Genomic DNA, 22,945 nt, shown 5'->3' on the forward strand with positions numbered 1-22,945 from the left:
ATCAGCACTTCCTGTAACAGAGTAAAGCTGGACACTGACTTGCAGAGGTATTTCAGGATCCATCACAAACTTCGGGACCATTTTTGACCATGGCTCAAATTTCTTGCTCTCGGGATCGATGTAGTAATCGAACACAGTGCCCTGAGCCGGAAACTTCACGCTCTTGAACTCCGTCACCCACCACTTGCTGAACTCCAGCCTGTAATCCACGAGCTGCAGTGAAACACACACACACACACACACACACACACACACACACACACACACACACACACACACACACACACACACACACACACACACACACACACACACACACACACACACACACACAGTGTTAAAGCAGGCAGTGTTCATGAGGAGTAAAGCCAGCAGAGACGCACCTGATCCTGGAACATTGTCCCTCCGACACACACACACACACACACACACACACACACACACACACACACACAGACACACACACACACACACACACACACACCTCGTCCTGGAACATGGTTCCTCCAACACACACACACACACGCGCACACACACACACACACACACACACACACTTGGTCCTGGAACATGGTTCCTCCGACACACACACACACACACACACACACACAGACACACACACACACACACACACACACACACACACACCTCGTCCTGGAACATGGTTCCTCCGACACACACACACACACACACACACACACACACACACACAGACACACACACACACACACACACACACACACACACTTGGTCCTGGAACATTGTCCCTCCGACACACACACACACACACACACACACAGACACACACACACACACACACACACCTCGTCCTGGAACATGGTTCCTCCAACACACACACACACACGCGCACACACACACACACACACACACACACACACACACTTGGTCCTGGAACATGGTTCCTCCGACACACACACACACACACACACACACACCTGGTCCTGGAACATGGTTCCTCCGACACACACACACACACACACACACACACACCTGGTCCTGGAACATGGTTCCTCCGACACACACACACACACACACACACACACACACACACACACACACACACACACACACACACACACACACACACACACACACACCTGGTCCTGGAACATGGTTCTTCCGACACACACACACACACACACACACACACACACACACACACACACACACACACACACACACCTGGTCCTGAAACATGGTTTTTCCGACACACACACACACACACGCGCGCGCACACACACGCGCACACACACCTGGTCCTGGAACATGGTTCCTCCGACACACACACGCGCGCACACACACACACCTGGTCCTGGAACATGGTTCCTCCGACACACACACACGCGCGCACACACACACACCTGGTCCTGGAACATGGTTCCTCCGACACACACACGCGCGCACACACACACACACCTGGTCCTGGAACATGGTTCCTCCGACACACACACACACACACGCGCGCACACACACACACACACCTGGTCCTGGAACATGGTTCCTCCGACACACACACGCGCGCACACACGCGCGCACACACACACACCTGGTCCTGGAACATGGTTCCTCCGAAGGCCCAGACGGCAGCGAACACGAAGTAGAGCTCGTACAGATCCTTGTGGCTGTCAGGAGGAGTGTGTTCTGGGACGAGGAGACACTCCAGCAGGAAGCACAGCATCTGCACCAAACTCTGCTCAGGGATGGGGATGATCTTCTTAAATCTGGGAACAGGACACACACACACACACACACATCTCAACAACACCCGTTAGGCTCAGTGAGGAAAGCGTTTCAGTGTTTCTGCACAGTAAACGGAGCCGCTTACACACACTCCAGTGTGTGATCTGTGCTGTTTCTCTAAGCAAGGTAAACTAAAACCATTAAAAAGAAACATTTTCACTACTGGAATAAAATAAAAACCTTAAACTAAATGAAAATGAGCAACTAGCTTTAGTTTAACTTAAAAATAATGATAAAAACACTGTATAGACAAAACAACAAAAAATAATACAAATGAGAAAAACCCACAACAAAGTTTCTAAGACTTTAAAACTATTGCTAAGTGTAATAAAAGCTATAATAGTCACTAAAATAACCCAGGCACAGGTAAATGGAGCACATAAGAAGTTGAGCTCAAGAATATTCATCAGCTCAGGCTGACGCTGCTCGATCAGGTACGGGAGCGTTAGCGGAGTGCTAGTCGCTGCTCGATCAGGTACGGGAGCGTTAGCGGAGTGCTAGTCGAGCTCGATCAGGTACGGGAGCGTAAGCGGAGTGCTAGTCGCTGCTCGATCAGGTACGGGAGCGTTAGCGGAGTGCTAGTCGCTGCTCGATCAGGTACGGGAGCGTTAGCGGAGTGCTAGTCGAGCTCGATCAGGTACGGGAGCGTAAGCGGAGTGCTAGTCGAGCTCGATCAGGTACGGGAGCGTAAGCGGAGTGCTAGTCGCTGCTCGATCAGGTACGGGAGCGTTAGCGCAGTGCTAGTTACTGCTCGATCAGGTACGGGAGCGTTAGCGGAGTGCTAGTCGAGCTCGATCAGGTACGGGAGCGTTAGCGGAGTGCTAGTCGCTGCTCGATCAGGTACGGGAGCGTTAGCGCAGTGCTAGTTACTGCTCGATCAGGTACGGGAGCGTTAGCGGAGTGCTAGTTACTGCTCGATCAGGTACGGGAGCGTTAGCGCAGTGCTAGTCGCTGCTCGATCAGGTACGGGAGCGTAAGCGGAGTGCTAGTCGCTGCTCGATCAGGTACGGGAGCGTTAGCGGAGTGCTAGTCGAGCTCGATCAGGTACGGGAGCGTTAGCGGAGTGCTAGTCGCTGCTCGATCAGGTACGGGAGCGTAAGCGGAGTGCTAGTCGCTGCTCGATCAGGTACGGGAGCGTTAGCGCAGTGCTAGTTACTGCTCGATCAGGTACGGGAGCGTTAGCGGAGTGCTAGTTACTGCTCGATCAGGTACGGGAGCGTTAGCGCAGTGCTAGTCGCTGCTCGATCAGGTACGGGAGCGTAAGCGGAGTGCTAGTCGCTGCTCGATCAGGTACGGGAGCGTTAGCGGAGTGCTAGTCGCTGCTCGATCAGGTACGGGAGCGTAAGCGGAGTGCTAGTTGCTGCTCGATCAGGTACGGGAGCGTTAGCGGAGTACTAGTCGCTGCTCGATCAGGTACGGGAGCGTAAGCGGAGTGCTAGTCGCTGCTCGATCAGGTACGGGAGTTAGCGGAGTACTAGTTGCTGCTCCATCAGGTACGGGAGCGTTAGCGGAGTACTAGTCGCTGCTCGATCAGGTACGGGAGCGTTAGCGGAGTACTAGTTGCTGCTCGATCAGGTACGGGAGCGTTAGCGGAGTACTAGTTGCTGCTCGATCAGGTACGGGAGCGTTAGCGGAGTACTAGTCGCTGCTCGATCAGGTACGGGAGCGTAAGAGGAGTGCTAGTCGCTGCTCGATCAGGTACGGGAGCGTTAGCGGAGTACTAGTCGCTGCTCGATCAGGTACGGGAGCGTTAGCGGAGTACTAGTTGCTGCTCGATCAGGTACGGGAGCGTTAGTGGAGTGCTAGTCGCTGCTCGATCAGGTACGGGAGCGTAAGCGGAGTGCTAGACGCTGCTCGATCAGGTACGGGAGTGTTAGCGGAGTGCTAGTTACTGCTTGATCAGGTACGGGAGTGTTAGCGGAGTGCTAGTTACTGCTCGATCAGGTACGGGAGCGTTAGCGGAGTGCTAGTTACTGGTCGATCAGGTACGGGAGCGTTAGCGGAGTGCTAGTTACTGCTCGATCAGGTACGGGAGCATTAGCGCAGTGCTAGTTACTGCTCGATCAGGTACGGGAGCGTAAGTGGAGTGCTAGTCGCTGCTTGATCAGGTACGGGAGTGTTAGCGGAGTACTAGACGCTGCTCGATCAGGTACGGGAGTGTTAGCGGAGTACTAGACGCTGCTCGATCAGGTACGGGAGTATTAGCGGAGTGCTAGTTACTGCTTGATCAGGTACGGGAGTGTTAGCGGAGTGCTAGTTACTGCTCGATCAGGTACGGGAGCGTTAGCGGAGTGCTAGTTACTGCTCGATCAGGTACGGGAGCGTTAGCGGAGTGCTAGTCGCTGCTCGATCAGGTACGGGAGCATTAGTGGAGTGCTAGTCGCTGCTGGATCAGGTACGGGAGCCTTAGTGGAGTGCTAGTCGCTGCTTGATCAGGTACGGGAGCATTAGTGGAGTGCTAGTCGCTGCTTGATCAGGTATGGGAGCATTAGTGGAGTCCTAGTCGCTGCTCGATCAGGTACGTGAGCGTTAGTGGAGTGCTAGTCGCTGCTTGATCAGGTACGGGAGCGTTAGCGGAGTGCTAGTCGCAGTTACGGGAGCGTTAGCGGAGTGCTAGTCGCTGCTCGATCAGGTACGGGAGCGTTAGCGGAGTGCTAGTCGAGCTCGATCAGGTACGGGAGCGTTAGCGCAGTGCTAGTGGCTGCTTGATCAGGTACGGGAGTGTTAGCGGAGTGCTAGTCGAGCTCGATCAGGTACCGGAGCGTTAGCGGAGTGCTAGTCGAGCTCGATCAGGTACGGGAGCGTTAGCGGAGTGCTAGTCGAGCTCGATCAGGTACGGGAGCGTTAGCGGAGTGCTAGTGGCTGTTTGATCAGGTACGGGAGTGTTAGCGGAGTGCTAGTCGAGCTCGATCAGGTACGGGAGCGTTAGCGGAGTGCTAGTCGAGCTCGATCAGGTACGGGAGCGTTAGTGGAGTGCTAGTCGCTGCTCGATCAGGTACGGGAGCGTTAGCGGAGTGCTAGTCGAGCTCGATCAGGTACGGGAGCGTTAGCGGAGTGCTAGTCGAGCTCGATCGGTTACGGGAGCGTTAACGGAGTGCTAGTCGCAGTTACGGGAGCGTTAGCGGAGTGCTAGTCGCTGCTCGATCAGGTACGGGAGCGTTAGCGGAGTGCTAGTCGAGCTCGATCAGGTACGGGAGCGTTAGCGCAGTGCAAGTGGCTGCTTGATCAGGTACGGGAGTGTTAGCGGAGTGCTAGTCGAGCTCGATCAGGTACGGGAGCGTTAGCGGAGTGCTAGTCGAGCTCGATCAGGTACGGGAGCGTTAGCGGAGTGCTAGTCGAGCTCGATCAGGTACGGGAGCGTTAGCGGAGTGCTAGTGGCTGTTTGATCAGGTACGGGAGTGTTAGCGGAGTGCTAGTCGAGCTCGATCAGGTACGGGAGCGTTAGCGGAGTGCTAGTCGAGCTCGATCAGGTACGGGAGCGTTAGCGGAGTGCTAGTCGAGCTCGATCAGGTACGGGAGCGTTAGTGGAGTGCTAGTCGCTGCTCGATCAGGTACGGGAGCGTTAGCGGAGTGCTAGTCGAGCTAGATCAGGTACGGGAGCGTTAGCGGAGTGCTAGTCGAGCTCGATCGGTTACGGGAGCGTTAACGGAGTGCTAGTCGCAGTTCGGGGAGCGTTAGCGGAGTGCTAGTCGCTGCTCGATCAGGTACGGGAGCGTTAGCGGAGTGCTAGTCGAGCTCGATCAGGTACGGGAGCGTTAGCGGAGTGCTAGTCGAGCTCGATCAGGTACGGGAGCGTTAGCGGAGTGCTAGTCGAGCTCGATCAGGTACGGGAGCGTTAGCGGAGTGCTAGTCGAGCTCGATCGGTTACGGGAGCGTTAACGGAGTGCTAGTCGCAGTTACGGGAGCGTTAGCGGAGTGCAAGTCGCTGCTCGATCAGGTACGGGAGCGTTAGCGCAGTGCTAGTTACTGCTCGATCAGGTACGGGAGCGTTAGCGGAGTGCTAGTCGAGCTCGATCAGGTACGGGAGCGTTAGCGGAGTGCTAGTGGCTGCTTGATCAGGTACGGGAGTGTTAGCGGAGTGCTAGTCGAGCTCGATCAGGTACGGGAGCATTAGCGGAGGGCTAGTCGAGCTCGATCAGGTACGGGAGCGTTAGCGGAGTGCTAGTCGAGCTCGATCAGGTACGGGAGCGTTAGCGGAGTGCTAGTCGAGCTCGATCAGGTACGGGAGCGTTAGCGGAGTGCTAGTGGCTGCTTGATCAGGTACGGGAGTGTTAGCGGAGTGCTAGTCGAGCTCGATCAGGTACGGGAGCATTAGCGGAGGGCTAGTCGAGCTCGATTAGGTACGGGAGCGTTAGCGGAGTGCTAGTCGAGCTCGATCAGGTACGGGAGCGTTAGCGGAGTGCTAGTCGAGCTCGATCAGGTACGGGAGCGTTAGCGGAGTGCTAGTCGAGCTCGATCGGTTACGGGAGCGTTAACGGAGTGCTAGTCGCAGTTACGGGAGCGTTAGCGGAGTTCTAGTCGCTGCTCGATCAGGTACGGGAGCGTTAGCGGAGTGCTAGTCACAGTTACGGGAGCGTTAGCGGAGTTCTAGTCGCTGCTCGATCAGGTACGGGAGCGTTAACGGAGTGCTAGTCGCAGTTACGGGAGCGTTAGCGGAGTTCTAGTCGCTGCTCGATCAGGTACGGGAGCGTTAGCGGAGTGCTAGTCGAGCTCGATCAGGTACGGGAGCGTTAGCGGAGTGCCAGTCGAGCTCGAGGGAGGCTGACTGGAACACCTGACTGTGTGTGGACGCACCGTGACCTGAGCGTGTCGAGGCATGATGGGAGGTACTTGTCGAACAGGATGGTGAGATTGGCCTTCTCGGACTGCACTTCTCTGCGGTCGATCCAGCTCGACACCGGCGGGTTCCAGCCCAGATCTGCAGGGTTGATGTACAGAATACCTGTGTGGAGGAGTACACACAAGCTGTTAGGATACACACTCGTAAATATAAACTCTCCTTTGGATATCAATAAAGTAAAAAGTAACAATGAAACAGTGTTATTTAAGTTCTAATATTTAATATTGTAACTTATATTTTTAGTTTCGTGTTAATTTTTAGTCCTTTCGTTATGTGCTTTTGTCATTTTATTCGTTTTAGTTTATAATGTTTAATTTATTTCAGTTTTTGTTTATTTTTACTTAACTCCAGTTAATAATTTGTGAGCTTCAACTAAACCTTTTCACTTTTTTTGCCAAGGCAACATTCCTAGTTTTCATTTATTTTACATTTCCAACCCATGTTTATATTTATCGTTAGTTTAGCTGTTGTGCTGAGGATGAGCAGTGCTCTGACCGGCTCTGGAGACCGTGGCTGGCGTGGCCGTGCGCAGATGACTGATCTCAAACACAAGCCTCATGGTGGGGTTCAGAGGAATGCGCTCGTTACTGGCCAGCGTCAGCACCTGCAGCACATACAGGTCATCTGAGGGTCAAGCGTTCTCACACGGATGTCTGAATGCTGTGCTGGCCGTCTCGGCTTTACCTTGTTATCATCCATTACTGTGTTCAGCGACTCAATCCACATTGGGTCGATGTCCCCGTCCAGCACGATCCACTTGGGCCCGGCGTGACTGATGTTGGCCAGCTCACGCATGATATTGGAGAACAGCCCTGCGGGGGAAAGCACACGTGTTGAGTCTGACATGCACGCGTGAGGAAGTGCTGGGGAATACAGCGGCGCTCACCGTCCTTCCACTCGCGCGTGGCCGGGTTGATGATGCCGAACAGCTCGTCGTTGGTCACTGCTTTAGGGTTGAGATCGGCCCAGATCGCCCTGCGCTTCATGTTCTGATACGTCTTATGGAGAGATTTGAGGACCTGGGATTTCCCGGTGCCGGCGTTTCCCACCACGAACACGGAGTGACGGACGGCCAGCAGCTCCTCCAGCTGAACCACCTGAGAACAACAGAGACAAATATCACACACACACACTCACACACACACACACAACGCTGCTTTGCTTGATGTTTTGTGCTATAAACCGCACACACGAGAGACAAACTATCTTGGCTGGCTGAATACATCCTCAGTAAATATCAAGAGATTTTCAGCTCCAGTGTGACTTCATGCCAAATATTTCAAAACAAAAACTACGAAAAGTTCTGTTTAACAGCACAGCAGCTGTAACTAAACTAACCTAAACTAACCCAGTGTTGAGCTGAGCTCCAGTGGAGGCGGACGTCTCAGTGCGGTTCTCTTTGTGTTATTGTTTTAATAATATGCAGAACACTTCTGTTTCCTATCCTGAAGTCTAAATGCTTCATTTTAACATTTGATTTCATCACCAGACAGAACTGCAGAAATGTCATTATGACCCAGCTCCGCTACAGCTACTGCATCTATAGCTCAGTGTGATCTGAGTTTATAACTTACTGTAAACAGTCACATTTATGACTGGCTGTTCATATGACAACATGTACTTTTGTCAGTAATATTTTATAAAAATAAATGAAATATTTTACCACATTTTTATTTAGTATTGTGCTTTAACATATAAATAAGGTCAAGTAATGGATGCCATTTATCACGCCTAAAAAAAATAAAACTGTAAAAAGTCATTACCTGTTTCCCTGCTAGCGTTGTTGAAAAAAGTGGCCAACCAGCGCCAGCATTTTTGATCATTTTTTACAATGTTTCATGGCCCACAGAATATTTTGTTTTATTTGTTATTTATGAATGTTTTGAATATCTGAACATGCATTATATCAAAAAAAAAGTCATGTTAAATTTAGCCAGAAATGTATATAGCCTCTGTGATCACAAAATACATTATTGCATTATATAAGTCGCAGCACGTTTCAGGTGATAAAAACAATGCGACTTGCGTATATTCGAGAAAATACGGTAGGAGTGTCATTGACTGAAGCTGAAGCTCACAGTTATGTGTTTCTGGAGCACTATGAGAAGATAAACACTTAAACAGAGATCTGCCCCCCTCTGAGAGAAGAGCGAGATGTGGAGCAAAGCCACAGATTTTCCTCTTGGAACTGATGGCATGTTCAATCAGTGGCATTGATGCGGGTCCCGTCGGGCTCTTCAGCGCCGGAGGGTTTGCTGATTGATGCTTTGATCTGATGTGTTTGGGGGCGATGGCTAATAGCAGACTGCAGCTCTTCCTCTCAGAGACGCGTGTGGCGGGGGTTAAACACCGCGTGGAGAGCTGATGGACAGCTGAGGTGTTGTTTCTATGGCTCTTTGACCCGTCTGAGATTGCACTTATTTCCCCCGGCTCAGGCTGATATCTCCACCTCATCCTAATGCTCCACATTACAGCTGCGCTCCGGCACCTGAGGCTCCATTACACTGTAATTCCTGCTATCTTTGATTTGTCCAATATATCCACTTGCAGACTGCTCTGACACTAATGTCTATTTGCTTGAAACACAACAGCAGGTTTATGGCTCTAAAAGGAAGATAATGCAACCGAAGAAGAGGTGAAGTTGAGAAAAATGAGAGAGCGCCATTGATCAGGACTTTTGAATTCTTTCCCCCACAAACAATACTAGTTTCAAAGCGGGCCAAAGCATCCAGCTTTACGCATCGCCACACGACACACACACACACTGACAGGCTGTCTGGGACAGAGAATGTGAGCGGAATAAACGACAGCAATTTCCCATCTTCACTCAGAGTGTTCAGCTCCACTTCTGTTTCTCGCTCCTCGACGGGGACAGAATCCACACAAACACACACTCAGAACACCGCACAACTCTTTAAACACCACTTGCCCAAAACAAACTGAGGATCGGAACGACCCATTTTATAATAATCATATGTAGTATTAAATCAATCACTCATCAAACCAATCATCATTTTGAGATGATAGGCATCGGGTTTTCTTTCCATTTCAGCTCATACTATGTGTGTATATATACATACACTATATATATATATATATACAGTGAACAAAATTATAAACGCAACACTTTTGTTTTTGCGCCCATTTTTCATGAGCTGAACGGGAAAAAAATCAGTTTTCAGCTCATGAAAAATGGGGGCAAAAACAAAAGTGTTGTGTTTATAATTGTGTTCAGTGTATATATATATATATATATATATATATATATATATATATACAGGTCCTTCTCAAAAAATTAGCATATTGTGATAAAGTTCATTATTTTCCATAATGTAATGATAAAAATTAAACTTTCATATATTTTAGATTCATTGCACACCAACTGAAATATTTCAGGTCTTTTATTGTTTTAATACTGATGATTTTGGCATACAGCTCATGAAAACCCAAAATTCCTATCTCAAAAAATTAGCATATTTCATCCGACCAATAAAATAAGTGTTTTTAATACAAAAACCTTCAAATAATTATGTTCAGTTATGCACTCAATACTTGGTCGGGAATCCTTTTGCAGAAATGACTGCTTCAATGCGGCGTGGCATGGAGGCAATCAGCCTGTGGCACTGCTGAGGTGTTATGGAGGCCCAGGATGCTTCGGTAGCGGCCTTAAGCTCATCCAGAGTGTTGGGTCTTGCGTCTCTCAACTTTCTCTTCACAATATCCCACAGATTCTCTATGGGGTTCAGGTCAGGAGAGTTGGCAGGCCAATTGAGCACAGTAATACCATGGTCAGTAAACCATTTATCAGTGGTTTTGGCACTGTGAGCAGGTGGCAGGTCGTGCTGAAAAATGAAATCTTCATCTCCATAAAGCTTCTCAGCAGATGGAAGCTTGAAGTGCTCCAAAATCTCCTGATAGCTAGCTGCATTGACCCTGCCCTTGATAAAACACAGCGGACCAACACTAGCAGTTGACATGGCACCCATTTTGGCATTTCCTTCTCCCCAGTCTTCCTCCAGACTCTGGCACCTTGATTTCCGAATGACATGCAAAATTTACTTTCATCTGAAAAAAGTTATTTGGACCACTGAGCAACAGTCCAGTGCTGCTTCTCTGTAGCCCAGGTCAGGCGCTTCTGCCGCTGTTTCTGGTTCAAAAGTGGCTTGACCTGGGGAATGCGGCACCTGTAGCCCATTTCCTGCACACGCCTGTGCACGGTGGCTCTGGATGTTTCTACTCCAGACTCAGTCCACTGCTTCCGCAGGTCCCCCAAGGTCTGGAATCGGTCCTTCTCCACAATCTTCCTCAGCGTCCGGTCACCTCTTCTCGTTGTGCAGCGTTTTTTGCCACACTTTTTCCTTCCCACAGACTTCCCACAGAGGTGACTTGATACAGCACTCTGGGAACAGCCTATTTGTGCAGAAATTTCTTTGTGTCTTACCCTCTTGCTTGAGGGTGTCAATGATGGCCTTCTGGACAGCAGTCAGGTCGGCAGTCTTACCCATGATTGTGGTTTTGAGTAATGAAACAGGCTGGGAGTTTTAAAAATCTTTTGTATGTGTTTAGAGTTAATTAGTTGATTCAGATGATTAGGTTAATAGCTCGTTTAGAGACCCTTTTCATCATATGCTAATTTTTTGAGACAGGAATTTTGGGTTTTCATGAGCTGTATGCCAAAATCATCAGTATTAAAACAATAAAAGACCTGAAATATTTCAGTTGGTTTGCAATGAATCTAAAATATATGAAAGTTTAATTTTTATCATTACATTATGGAAAATAATGAACTTTATCACAATATGCTAATTTTTTGAGAAGGACCTGTATATATATATATATATATATATATATATATATATATATATATCGACTGTAAAGCAAATGCACTGTACAAAACATTTTTTATTTTATACAAAATCTATATTTTACAAAACATATGTTTAACCAATTTCTGTTTCAAATTCAAAGTTAATATAATAAAAATTGAGGTTCCTGTGAGATTTTGTTTAGGCGCTTTACCAAAAATAGCCACGGCATTGAATTTTTTATCTGTTCTTCTGTCAAAAATCAATACATTTCCATACGACTTCACTTCTATCACAAAAAAGTGAATTTGGAATCCAAATATGGATCTACATATGTAAGATATTGTTAATCGGCTATTGGAAACCCCATGCGGATTGGCCCGTGATCTTATGTTGCACTTTAGTTTATGATAACTCTGGTGATGTGCTGGCCATTACAGTAAAGCAGACTGACAGAGTTGAGCTGGACGTGTCGGCTGAACTCACCTTTAGCACAAAGTTGTCCTCGGCCTGCAGTTTGAGGTCCAACACGGACTGCTTGACAAATTTCTCAAAGTCCATGTCCCGTTTGCGGGGCACGTCGAGGGCCGGGAAGAGGTCCCCGATGAGGCCCATGAACACAGGCATGTCATCGGTCACGATCTTCGGGACGTTGAAGTCTCTCAGGGCTCTCATCAGCACCTGGTCCTCGGGTCTGCGGGGGTCTCCTCTCTTCAGGGACCCGGCCACCACCAGCACTGACTTAATGGCCCGCAGACCCCAGTCATAGTGATCCTGCGACGACAGTGAGACACGGGACAAACAAGAGCCTCAACGAGAGTCCGATCAACTGCATCCACGGCCAAACGCTGTTACACACTATTCAATAATAAAGGCTTTCCCATTCAAATATTTCACAGTGTGAATCAAAAGTTTTTATAGAGTAACAGAACGATGATAGTGGGATTGACGGCATTTTTATTAGAGAACAATAGGATGTTTCATAACATTGCATTCAAATAAAGTCCCAATGACAGGTAAACATTCCTCAAAACGCTAGAAAAGCTGAAGGCTCTCTAAGAACAGTGTAATGGCATTGGAGTGATCGTTTAAAGAAACAGCAGAAACACTTCTCAACCTGTTTGGAGAGCAACTCCTTGCAGAGCTGGTAGAGAGTGATGAATTTTCTGGCCAAAAGTCGAGCCTCGATGAAACCCTCTGCCACCAACATGATCTCACAGATGAGCTCGAAGTCCGGCACCACCATCGCACACGGCCTACAGGACAGAAACACACACACACAAACACAAAGAACAACATCGTGACTGTGAGCCTGCAAATAAATCATACATGCAGCTCGGGCTCTCAAACTTCTGCACACGGTCGTTTTCATTACCATTACTGTTGACACTATAGGCTTACAGTTGCAGTTACTGATAGACAGCTTTTCTGATGTGATGTGAGGCGTTTTTGTTTTGTGGATCAGTCACATTAAAAACGGATCATTTCAGACAGAATGGAAAATATACATTTTTCCACATGTTAGTTTTTTGTGCAAAAAATGTTATTAACATTATAAGTGAACCTCAAGAAACATTACAATTATTGAATTTTTTTTTTTTTATAAATGAGAGCTTCATAAATGACTATGGAGAAAAAAATACGTCTCTGAAAATGAGTGATCACAGTTAGATGCGCTCTATAACTATCTTTTTAAGTATGCTATGAAGTAGCCTACTATAGAAAATAATTTCAACGTGGCTTATTACAGGCCTAAAACATTCATTTTAAAATATCATCCGGTATGTGTGAAAAAATGTACTTTCAGTTCTCAAATATGTAATAACTGGCTCTTTCTGGTCTCTTCATGGGACAGACACCTGCTGATCCTCCATCCATCAACACCTGAAGGCCTATAGAACGGTAATAACAACAGCCGGATGGAGAACCACACCTGGAACGTGGCCGCAGGACATGGCGTGTGAATGTGAATCGAGTCTTCAGCCACAAATAAAGTATAGCTGGTCAAATTAAAATGTGTTTATGAATGCTGACTCTACAGAGGAAAACAGAGCTCTTTATTGCTTGATATGGATGGTAAAAATGAATTGTAAACTTGGAAATCTCTGTTATAAAAGAGTGCAGGCGGCATCCAATCTCCCTCTAAGCAGGATTCAGATGCTGATGTGCAAAACCGCAGAGTTCCCCTTTAAGAGCAAACGACACCTAATGAAATGCAAATCCTCCGCGCACCTGAAGAGAGCCTTGAGGTTTTCCGGCAGCTCGGTCCTGCCGGCGTATCCGGGGTTCATAGTGATGAAGATGCCCACCGAAGGGACCAGGTTTACATCCTCGCCCATGAAGTTAAACCTCTTCTTCTTGTCTCGAATGGCATCTTGAATACTTTTGACCTGATGGATCATACGTCATAGAATATGTGTTACTTGCTCTTCAGAACCAATGAGAAAGTGAGAATAAATCATAAGAGAAGTAAAATCCCATTCATTTTCTTAACAACAATAAACTTTTTAGTCAGATCTGCCATGAGCTCTGAGATGAACATCTGTAGAAGCCATAATGAAGATGAAATCTCACTGACTGAACTGTGTTTAACAGATAAACTGACAGTGACGCTTCCCATAATCCACTACCCAGAGAAGTCAATGTTACGACGGAAAACCTGAAGATCAGCAGCAACTGCTTACTAAAATGAAGCGTTGCAAATCATGTAATCGAGTTTGTCTGCACTTTTAAACAACTTTTTATTTCTGTATGTTTGAATATTTTGCAATACATTTATAAAGAAACTTTAATTGAAAATACTGTATATGTGCTCTGTCACTTCTGTCTAGTCTATTTCTTGGTTTTGTGACAGAGCCCTGACACTCCTGTTTTGTCTTGTCTGTGTGCCGTGTTTCATGTGCTTTCATGTGACGTTTTGTGTTTAACACTAGCTGTGTGCTTTCATGTTGTCATGTTTTGTGTTTAACACGTGGCTTATGGGTGTTCTCATTGGCTGCGTGTTAAGGTCTCGGTTTGTGTGAGAACACGGCTTGTGATTTGCTCTACTGGCCATGTGCTTGTGTGTTTGTCATGTTTGGTGTAAGCACATGTCTTGTCATGCGTTTCCTTGTGCATGTGCTCTCCTGTCGATTGTCTAACCCCGCCCATCTCGTTACCTGATTATTGATTCATTAGCCCCACCTGTCCTCCATCGTTACCTGCTTTATTTGCTCTCCCTATTTATTCTCCTTGTGTGTTCAGTCCTGTGCTGGTTTGTTGTCGCATGTTTACCCTTGTTTATTCCTCCTGTGGTCAGGTCAGGTCAGGTCTCAGGAGTCAAGTCTTCCCCCTTGGGGTAGTTTTTGTTTGTATTTTTATTATTAATAAAAGCCTTCCTTTCCCTGCAATTGAGTCCTCGCTTCATCCCTGACAGTATAACATGCAAAATGACTAACGAAACCTTACATTTTCTTGATCTGTTGACATATAATAAGTCATTGTACCATTAAACCTCCAGGGTGGCGATGGCGCAGTGGATAAGACACATGCCTCTGGTGTGAGAGACCCGGGTTTGAATCCACTGTGAGACACCAATGTGTCCCTGAGCAAGACACTTAACCCTTAGTTGCTCCAGAGGCGTGCGACCTCTGACATATAGCAATTGTAAGTCGCTTTGGATAAACGCGTCAGCTAAATGAATAAATGTAAATGTAAACATAATTTCATATCTCCATATCTTTGCGTTCATACCGCTGCCAGCGAGAGCGTCAAAGTGGATGGAAGTCATTAATTTTCAATGTTAGAGTGCTTGTTTTTCAGCAGGAATGCAAATTAGATTAGCACTTAACCATGAACACAAAAGCCACATCACACAAATGGCTTTTCATTGTTTTTTTTTTCGTTAGCAAACATGTCACTATAATTGTTAAGCTCTTTCTATCGATCAATTTCTTCCTTTCACATTTAAAAGATTCCATGAGGTTAACTTATACCCTATGGTCAGTCTGCACAAGTGGCTCCTTTAAATAAAGTTTAACACACCAAATCGAGTTGGTGAGTGGCTGAGACTGTTTCCAATGCAATGCCGTTAGCCAATCATAACAGTGGTCGTTTACTGACACGCCTTAAAAATGGGTCATTTTAGACACGGTCAGAATGAGGGTTGAAAATATCCTTTTTTTTTGTGGGAGTGCACAAAAACTCCCAAAAACATTATTGTTCAAGATATATATATATATATATAAATCCAAAACATGACCCCTTTAAGAACTTTATAAATCCCTATGAAGAAAATAAAATACTTCCAGAAACTAGGCCACTGAAAAGCGAGCGATCACGGTTGTGCTCTCTAACTCTTTTAAAGCGTAGTATAGGAAACTGTACAAGAGGCATGTCTTGTTTAAACGGCCAAATCCACTGACCTTGATGAAATAATCAAATTGAATTTTCTGTTATAAATTCATATTTGCCAGTGGTCATTGTGAGAAAGAGAGGAATTACAGGCCAGAGATTAATCACTATATCAGGACACAGGCTTGGTTGTGCTTTAATGGAATATTTAATGAGGCGACAATCAAAAACGATCTAATCGGATTAATGCGTCACACGAGTGCTCAGTCTAGCAGGGTGTGTGGATCAGTTTAGTGTCAGCGAAACACAAATGATTCAGACGCCTCGGCACTGAAGACAGTCTGAGAGAGTTCAGCTAGAGGCAGATAAACACTGACATATAACATTAAGCATGAGTCACATATTGCTGTGTGCTGATGGAATAAGATATGAGGCGTTACTTTGCCATGGCCTCACATGAACTCCAAATCCCACACTACATAGAGCCTTCATGAATTTTACATATTGTTCTATAGCAAAGCATCTAAGCCAAGCACAGGCGTGCATTAAGAGCAGCTGAAACAGCAGAGGAATGAAGCGTCTGGGACACACTGCACCTGAGAAGGGGACTGACTGGACATTTCTGAGAAATATTAACTTACAGGGTTACCCGTAGAAGGACAATTCAGTTATCATTTATTAACATTTTAATGCAACCTGACTTTGTTCTGTGGAACACAAATGCAAACACTTTTCACAAATAATAATAATAATAATAATAAATAAAATTATATTATATATATATATTTAAAAAAGCAGCTCGGACTTGCTGGTAAATTTTCAAATATTTAATATATTTATATATAGGCCTATATTTTATATATAAGCCGCATTGCTAATTAAATATATTGAAATTGACCCACAAGTCCAGGCTGCTTTTTCACACACAGTGAATGTGAATGGTGACCAACTCTGTGAAGCAAGACTTTTAGTGAATTCAGTCTTCTCCGCACAGAAAGCATTTTGTGTGCCGTTTTGTGCTTCCTCTGTGTGGAGCAGAGCAGCTCAGACGTTCTGCTAAACACCTCGGTGTGTGTCCCACAGGCCAACGCTACAGCTCGCTTAATTCCTCTAATATTGATACGTCTGGAGCTCCTTCTGTTTGTTTTAGCTTAACTAAATGAATAATTGATTCTATCTGTCTTTGTGAAAAATACTATTTCGATGGACTACATTCCTGTGGAATATCCTCCTAGTGAAAATGGATAACGCTAAACAGCAGGCCCTTCCCGTTATCCGAGGGCCTGTCAAGCGGCTCGTATCATTACTCTGATGTTCTGACTCACTGTAAACTGTTCCTCATGACAGCTGCTCTCTGAGAACACTACAAAAGCAAAGCTAATTCATTTTTTATTACAAGGGAGAAACACCTTTCAGTGTCCTGACATTTCAGACATTTCAAAGGAAAAGTGCGCAGTTCCAGGAATTGCCCATTAAAACCTGTCGCACTGTATCAGAACTAAATGTGTCTAAACGACGAGCAGCTACACATCATAATCACGATCATCATCATCATCCTCATCATAATAGCCATTGTGAGCAAATGACTGCCAGCATAATGATGACGATTCATTACAGCTACAGCACACACTGTCTTCAGCTTCCCTGCTTAACTGTGAACTGCAAGGCATAAAATCTCAATGGCAAACACCAGATGCCGGCACTTTGAGAATTCCCTCACAGTGTTTCTGGTGCATTATATCTTTCTTTACAGCTTTCCCTGGTTCCGTCTCAAGGTTTCTGCGCTGATGGATGCATTAATCTCACCTGCACCGCCACCACAGACAGCACCTCCACCGAGATCCTGTTGAACTCGTCGAAACAGCCCCAGGCTCCTGTTTGTGCCAGGCCTTTGTAGATGTTGCCACATGACTGAGGGAGAGAAACCAGAGACTTATGAGTGCATCATGGGAAAGCATCCATCGCAACCAACAGAATCACGCAAAATTATGCAGGAAATCTTTTGTTTTCTAGAAATGAGCTCACGGTACTCGCGCCGCTGAAATTCCAGCTTATAAACAAGGACAACACATGCTAATCCGGCATTTTCTGGGTGGATGAGCAGCATTTGCAAGAACACTGATATTCTAAACTCTCTCTGAGCTCCAGAGTAACCAGCGTCTCACAGCTGTCTCTGACCAGCACAGGGTAAAGTCACTTTAAAAAAAGTAATGCGTTCCAATATTGCATTTCTCTCTAAAAAGTAACTAATTGCATTACTTTTTACTGATTATAATGTGTTATGTTACGCTTGCATTACTTTATGTCTCTTGACAGAGTCTCGATCTCTTCCAAGACTTTGTTTATTTCACTGTGAAGTTTTTTTAAGTAAACAGTAACGACATAACCTAATTAACATGTTAACTTTCTTTTAAAAACACATAGAAGATTTTTATATTCTGAGCACTTAGCATATTTCCTGAGCCCTAGAGTTACGGTTTGCCGAAAGATCTCCGAACATTACGGTGTTATATTTCCTTCCGTACATTTATTTTTATTGAAAGTATGTTCTTTGTTTCTTTTTTACTATTCCCGCACGCATGAGTGTACATGTCTACGCAACGTTTTACACAAATTAATAAATCTGACAAGTAAACAAAAATAAAAACAAATAGTAATGTGTAAATTGGCTTTTGGCTTGCTTAGATGGGGACATTTAATTTTACATTTAACAATATTATTACAACATTATTTTCCCGTTATCTCTGTAAAGCTGCTTTGAAACAATCTGTATTGTTAAAAAAGCTATATAAATAAAGGTGACTTGACTTTATAAATTTATGAAGTAATGCATTACTCTTTAATGCGTTGCTTTACTCATTACATAAAAAAGTAATCTCATTAAGTAATGCACGTTACTTGTAATGTGTTACTCTTTACATGAAACAAATTAATCTGATAATGTAATGCATGTTACTTGTAATGCTTTACTTGCTACATTAAAAAAGTAATTTGATTACATAATGCACATTACTTGTAATGCATTGTTACATCAAAAAGAAATCAGATTATGTGATGCACATTACTAAAGCATGTACACTGTCCCAGACAGAGAAAGGCTGTCTCCTCTGCAGTGGTCCGTGTGGTGAACCGCGGTCAGTAAAGATGAGATCTATCGACAGCAAACACTGAGGAGGCCAGAATACTGACATGGTTTCAGATGTAAAAAAGCCCGGCCATCAGAGCTCCTCTAATCTGCCGGGCCCCAGTAGGACATCTCTCATAAGACGAAGGACAGATCAGGCGAGGTGTAGAGCACTGAGACGGAGAGATTCATCACAGAGAGTTCAGAGCACGCTGTGAACTTGATTAAAAGCTGTTCCGATCAAAACAACACTGGTTATGTTGAAAAAAGAATACTATTAGGAGCGTTTCTAGCTTTCCATCAGTAACATGTCCACATATTTTCATACTCTTATGGAAGGCCATAACTGTCTGTACCTGAAGTGCAGAGTCACTCATGAGCAATAAAGAGCTGCCTCGGCACTGACAAACAATACAAGACAAGTTCTGTGCAATGCATTGCAGGAAAACATCGCCTCATCCCGCACTCTTTCATAAAGCACACTGTCACGCTGAGAGAGACTGCTGCTAATGATTCAGTGAGTTTGGTTGGTGAACTAAATTAATCAAACCTTTTTGCAAACTAGTTTAGCGATTAGATCAAAATAGTGATTCAATTTGGCATCTCTAGTTCTGATTCTGAACAGCTGATAAAAAACACACATGATATGATAGCAGAAATATTATCAGGGAATATTACTCTCAGGCCAGTATACAGTAATCATCAGCGCCAGACACAGACTTATCAATGATGCTTTACTGAATACAGAGATATTTACTGGGGTTTGTGCATCAGTTACTGCTACTGCTACAGTACACTCAAGTCACATTGCATTGTGGGATACAGTACTGTTCCTGTTCATTCATTCACATGTCGGAGCAGAGCCCGAGATCATGGGTTCAATTTCCGTGGAATGCATGAACTGATCAACTGTATTCCTTCAATGCAATGTAAGTGACTGTGGATAAAAGCATATGCCAAATGCATGAATGTAAATGTAGATGCAAAAAGCCTGTGATGTTCTTAGTTCTGGTCACCTTGTAGTCCATCTGCTCGGAGCAGTTGAACACGTAGACCATGATGCCCAGGGCTCGGCCCAGGTCCTTGGTGGTCTCGGTTTTGCCGGTGCCGGCGGGACCAGCCGGGGCTCCGCTCATGACCAGATGCAGTGACTGGGTCAGTGTGATGTAACATCTGCATTCCAGAGGAGAAAAACAAGCTGTAGCAAACAAACACCAACACAAACGATCCGTCGCATACAATAGAGAGTTCCTGAAACTCAACTGTTTACCCACAGCTAAAGTCTGTTATTACAGTGTGCTGTTGTTGTGGCCAGAGACTCTCGATTCTGGGAGAATGGATCACCTTTTATACCTCATGTTCCACATTGCGTGTGGTGTATTTACTGATGACCGGTGCGAAGAACAAACGTAGGATATTTGGCAAGCCTTTCCCCCTGAAGAGTCCTTCAGTGAAGATCATTTGCATTATTAAGCAAGGATGGCACTGTTTTACATAATTTACACAAACAGGCAATGTTCCTGAATCAACATCCTTTGCTGGTCTAGGAAAAACAATCTGATTCTGATTCTTTTTTTGGGAATTGAAAATGTACAATACGACTAGAACAGTCTGACTCTTGATGCTTACGAGTCAGATCAACTGTTATGTTGGAACTCAAAAGCTGTATATCAATGTTGTACATGTATGTTGCATATCAAAGCTGAATTTTCAGCATCATTACTCCAGTCTTCAGTGTCACATGATCCTTCAGAAATCATTCTAATATGATAATTTGCTGATTATGATTACTATCAATAAAAAAAAAATCGAAAACAGTTTAGCTGCTTCGTATTTCTGTGGACACTGATTTTTCAAGATTCTTTGATGAATATAAAATTCAAAAGAGCAGCATTTATTTGAAATACTGTACAATATTTTTTTTACATTATAAATGTCTTTACTGTCACTTTTGATCAATATAATGCGTCCTTTCTGAACAAAAGTATTAATTTCTTAAAAAAATATATCTTTCCGGTCTTTTGAACAATAGTGTAAATTGTGTATGATCCCTAATTCATAACATGCAAGTCTAGTGAGTTTTTTTTTTTTTTTTGTTAAGCTTGCAAGGTTCAAATATTGATTTTACGATAAACCAAGCAAAAATATTTTTGGGGAAAGTAATTTAAAGCTTTAAGGAAACTCTATAAAGTGAGCCAGCTTTGCAGCGGCCGCGGTATCTTAATGGAGCCATCTGTGCCACCGGTGTCATTTTTCTGCATGCTCTCTCTCTTCAGTGAGAATGAAGGACAGGAGTGAGACTCGGGCAGCACAGCTCAGAGATGCACCATATGCTCAGGAAGCTGCACTGCCATTTATCTGACCATCAAACAGGAGCGTCTCTGCTCTGTTATGCTTTCAAAGGGTCGATCCTCCCGAGCAGCCTGTCTTCTTTCAGCTTAAGGCCATCTGACGGTTTAATGGGCTCCTCTGTCCCTGTGAGGATATTCAGAACGAGTCACTTCAAACCCAAAGCTGTGTCTGTCAGGGCGCCTCACCTGTCTGTGAGCGGAGTGATAACCAATCGAGGAGTGTTGCCCAGATACTCGTATGAGTAGAGGAACTGTGCGTCGCAGATGTTTGCGAAGCAGTGCTTCTCCTTCTCGCCCCAGCGGTGCCGCAGTTGTGACAGCCACAGAAAGGCCTGAGAGCTCTCCACCTGAGAGAGAGAGGAGTGTGAAGGATTACCAGGAGGCCTTCCAGTGACGCCACAATATGAGCAATCGCATGAGAGCACATCGAGACTTTCATTATGCTGGCAAATGGTGTGAATAGAGGCAGAATTGAATATTCTCTTATGAGAAGCTTGAAGGCCTTTTCACATGACTCACGCAAGTGAGCTCTACATTAACCCATGCGGTGTTTCAGTCAAGCATCGCATCGTGCAGTTCAAAGTTCAAACCATTCCTACTTCTGATTCACATGACGTATGCAATGCGTTTGGAATAAATTCAGATTCTAGTAGTGTTTAGGAATGTCCCTTCACAATATCAGGAGAGAAAATTCATTATTACTGTTTAGTTTTAGAACTCAGATCAAATGTTTACAGAAATAAAATCACGTTTCATGAAGAAAAATACAATACCTTATTTATAAGCGTTCAGCACAAGTTGTTTTTTCAGTTCTAAGCTCAAATACAAGTCTTCACAGTTTAATGTGCTCTTATCCTGCTTTCTAGCTTTTGAGCAATCGCCTAAAATGCTCTTTTCTGCAATGCAGAGGTCAAAGCGGCACTAAAACCCTGATGCCAATCATGCGAAAAGGCCTCAAGCCAATCTGACTTCTATTCTACAGAACCGTAGGCATTCAAGTGAGACCAAAATATGAGTAAATCACATGAGAGCACATCGAGACTTTCATTAAGCTGGCAAATTGTGTGAATAGAGGCAGAATTGAATATTCTCTTATGAGACCCCTAATGCGTGTGTGGGCTCAACTCATCTGCAGAAATCTGAAGAAAATAACACTTGATATGGGCAGATGATATGGAGACAAATAGCTGTACCTTCTGCACAATGATTTTGTCCACCACGTCTCTCGCATGGACGTCAATGGTGCAGATGGTCATGACTTTCTGCCGGTCTCCAGGAGTGAGCTGGCCAATCAGCATGGTGATGAGGGTGTTTAACTGACTCACTTGCTTTTTATAGTGTTCCTTCATTGCGTTCTCATATCTCTGCTCCAGGCTGGAGAACGCAATACCTACATCAGTGGACCACCAGATCTGAGTGCAGGTGAGAGCCACCTGTGGAAATACATGACTGTCTGTTTAGCATTGTGCTGATTATTACAGTTGGTTTTATTACAAACTATATTATCAGCACAACAATGAGTGAAAAGTTTCACACTGATGTCAGGATGTCTTTGTGTTTGGTACAATATGTGGGTCAATGGCGTACTTGTGTCCAAGTAAAAAGTAATAAAATGTAAGATGCACACACATGTATTCAAGATGTAAGAAAAAAAAAGATGAATGATGATATAATGTATTGATGCAATATATAAAAATATACATGCGGAACTGAATCGTCACAAAACTTTATC

The 22,945-nt window shown here is 45.0% G+C and overlaps 1 protein-coding gene across 1 annotated transcript in view; it reads right to left on the reverse strand.

Moving 5' to 3' along the window:
* dnah9 (dynein, axonemal, heavy chain 9) overlaps positions 1–22,945 on the reverse strand; it is a 135,342-nt gene that overhangs the window by 78,010 nt on the left and 34,387 nt on the right. Inside the window, exons 25-37 of the mRNA XM_077245650.1 lie at positions 22,407–22,646; positions 21,400–21,560; positions 19,879–20,035; positions 17,545–17,649; positions 13,639–13,796; positions 12,524–12,662; positions 11,893–12,180; positions 7,488–7,698; positions 7,286–7,413; positions 7,097–7,205; positions 6,556–6,703; positions 1,568–1,742; positions 40–213 (exon numbers count right to left, since the gene is read on the reverse strand). Of these exons, the coding sequence (XP_077101765.1) occupies positions 40–213; positions 1,568–1,742; positions 6,556–6,703; positions 7,097–7,205; positions 7,286–7,413; positions 7,488–7,698; positions 11,893–12,180; positions 12,524–12,662; positions 13,639–13,796; positions 17,545–17,649; positions 19,879–20,035; positions 21,400–21,560; positions 22,407–22,646 (2,193 nt within the window). The remainder of the gene's footprint in view (positions 1–39; positions 214–1,567; positions 1,743–6,555; positions 6,704–7,096; positions 7,206–7,285; positions 7,414–7,487; positions 7,699–11,892; positions 12,181–12,523; positions 12,663–13,638; positions 13,797–17,544; positions 17,650–19,878; positions 20,036–21,399; positions 21,561–22,406; positions 22,647–22,945) is intronic.

Source organism: Siphateles boraxobius, unplaced genomic scaffold (assembly GCF_051911475.1).
Source record: "Siphateles boraxobius isolate OS27281-9 unplaced genomic scaffold, OSU_SipBor_1 103, whole genome shotgun sequence".
NCBI classification, from domain to species: domain Eukaryota; kingdom Metazoa; phylum Chordata; class Actinopteri; order Cypriniformes; family Leuciscidae; genus Siphateles; species Siphateles boraxobius.